The 2,465-nt window shown below is 40.6% G+C and overlaps 1 protein-coding gene across 1 annotated transcript; it reads left to right on the top strand.

Moving 5' to 3' along the window:
* Window positions 1-215: 215 nt before the first annotated feature.
* TEOVI_000300400 (variant surface protein (VSG), putative) lies at window positions 216-1,109 on the top strand (the record flags this gene model as incomplete). Its single annotated transcript, XM_067225993.1, has 1 exon — window positions 216-1,109. The coding sequence occupies one exon, from the start codon at window positions 216-218 to the stop codon at window positions 1,107-1,109; it is 894 nt and encodes a 297-aa protein (XP_067082094.1).
* Window positions 1,110-2,465: the final 1,356 nt, after the last annotated feature.

The following is a 2,465-nucleotide window of genomic DNA, read 5'->3' as shown; positions in this document are numbered from 1 at the left end:
AGACAAATTAGGGACTCCAAATGACCCGCGTCATTTATACCGTTTTTATCTTGATCATCACGCTGGCAAACCTAGTGTCATCTACGCAGTACGGCAAAAGCGGCAGAGAGTATTACACGTTGTGTACAATTTACCGGGCAGCAACCGCACTAATCGCACAAAAAGCCGAGTCTTTCGTTTAGGGGCCTGATTACGATACACTACTAGAAGCCAACATGTCAGTCAGTGATGAAAACTGGCAAAAAATGTTTGACGACGATAGCGAAACGAACACGTGGGCGAAGAAAAAGGATGGCCTAAAGGCAAGAGACGACAAAATAGACTGGGAAAAGGAATGGGAAAGTTGGCGGAAAGCACGAAAAGCACTGATAAAAGAGACAGGAAAATGGGCAACCTTATCCAAAGACCTCAAGAAGCCCGTAGCAACATCGGCAGCAGCGCAGCGAATAAGAGAGCTCACACGGGCAGCACAAGCGGCGGTAAGACAAGCAGCCAGCGAGCCAACCGTGGGTCCAACCAAAATAACAGATGCTATTCGGACCAAGTTGAAAGACGCTCTATGCGCAGGTAAAGCAGCATGGAAAAACAGCCCGGCCACCTGCGACATGACAAACCCGCCGGAAAGCAAGTCAACAGCGTGTGACAAGACACATGCCGGAAGGTCACTCCTTTCAGATATGTTATGCCTGTGTGCGACGGTAACCAACGGCGAGTGCTTGCAAAATGCAGCCGCACGATCTTTGCTAAGCGTCAAGAACATGCAAAGCGAAGCGCTCGCGGAGCTACTGGAAAATTGCCCCACCCACGACGACACAACACCGGCGGCGCAACAACTAGCCGACGGCCTAACCGCTTTCCAAACGGTGGTCGGGCAAGGAAAAGATGTTGACGGCGCCGTAATCTTCGGTGGTGACGTCACAACTGGCTGCGACAAACCGGCGTCAAGTTGCGTCGACTACCAGGAACAATTCAAGAAAAGTGCCAAATGTTTTGGCGACATCGCCTGGCTGGTTAAAATACGACAGGCGTTGGCAATGCAAGCAACCTACAAACAACATCTAGCAGACAAGAAGCGGACGGCCGAGCTACTGCAAAAAAGCACCAGTTGAGGCTCTAGAACTCTACAAGGAACGTCAGCAGCAGCCTCTGACGCTCGTACCTCCAGCGCCAACGCACCAAAAGCCTAGCCAGGCAGCAACCAACTGCGGCGAACACACCGCAAACACAACCTGCACAGATAATAACTGCAAATGAGATAGCGCTGCAGAAACAACAGGAAAACACTGCAAACCCAAAAATGGAGAAGGAATAAAAACTCAAGGAACAGACAGATCTGCAGGAACAAATGCAGAGGGCAAAGAGTGCACCGATAAGAAAAGAAAAGAGGACTGAAAAGATTGTTGTAAATGTGAAGGCAAATAGTAAAAAGATTCCAGTTTTCTCGTCAATAAGAAATTAGCTCTGACAGCTGCTTTGTGAGTTTTCTATGTTAAATATTTTAGTATTTTAAGGATTTTCGTTCCATCTTATGTAATTTATGAAATCTAATAAATTTGGGATAACTACCTGAAATTTCCAAAATTAATACATATTTGCACTTTTTAAAAATATTTGCAAGCTTTTAAAAAAATATGGTATAAAATGGCCTATGAGTACAAATTAGTGTGATGGGACATAAAACGTAGTGTATTCTCAGTTGATTTAGTTGTTTTATCATATTTTCTTGTTTATAATAGTCAGGGTAATAAGAATAACGATAATGATGATCATAATGATAATAATAGAATTAATATTGATAAAAATAATAATAATAATTATAATTATGATGATAGTGATAGGAGTATGTTGTGAGTGTGTATATACTAATATCATTAATGGTGGTGGAGAGTACTAAATGGATGGAAAAACAGTAGAAATAAAAGAGAGGAGGAGGAATCAGTGTGAACATGACGATAATAAGAGAGGAAACGAAGAATATTATTGAATAAAAGGCAGAAAGAGAGGTAAAAGAGTACAATTTGAATATTGTCATATTTAAATACAGTTATGACGACAAGTATTATCATGCATGGGAATATTATGGAAGGAAAATGATGGTAAGATGAAGTACACTAGACAAAGCACTGGAGGTTCTACGTCATCTGCAGAAATAAGGCAAATATAATCATAATATTCATGTTTTAGATTTAGATACAAAGCTGTACGGTTTGTGGTTGGATTTTTAAACTTCTCGAAAATAAAAATATACGTTGTGATGAGCCTTACTATATTCTTAACCTTTCTGCCTTTTTTGTTAAAACGCTGTCAAATTATAAAGTTAAATTGTGGAATTAAGTTTTGTATCTCTAGAACTTTACTGTCACTATTCCATTTAGTGTGTTTAAGTTCAATATATTTTCAAGAAAAAAACAGAAACTGTAACACATAATGTTCTTAAGTACCTCAAAGTGTTTAGGGTTGTAGTA

The sequence above is a fragment of the Trypanosoma equiperdum genome (assembly GCF_001457755.1).
Source record: "Trypanosoma equiperdum strain OVI genome assembly, contig: ctg_640, whole genome shotgun sequence".
Taxonomy (NCBI): Eukaryota; Euglenozoa; class Kinetoplastea; order Trypanosomatida; family Trypanosomatidae; genus Trypanosoma; species Trypanosoma equiperdum.
This window is presented reverse-complemented; position numbering and strand designations above follow the sequence as displayed.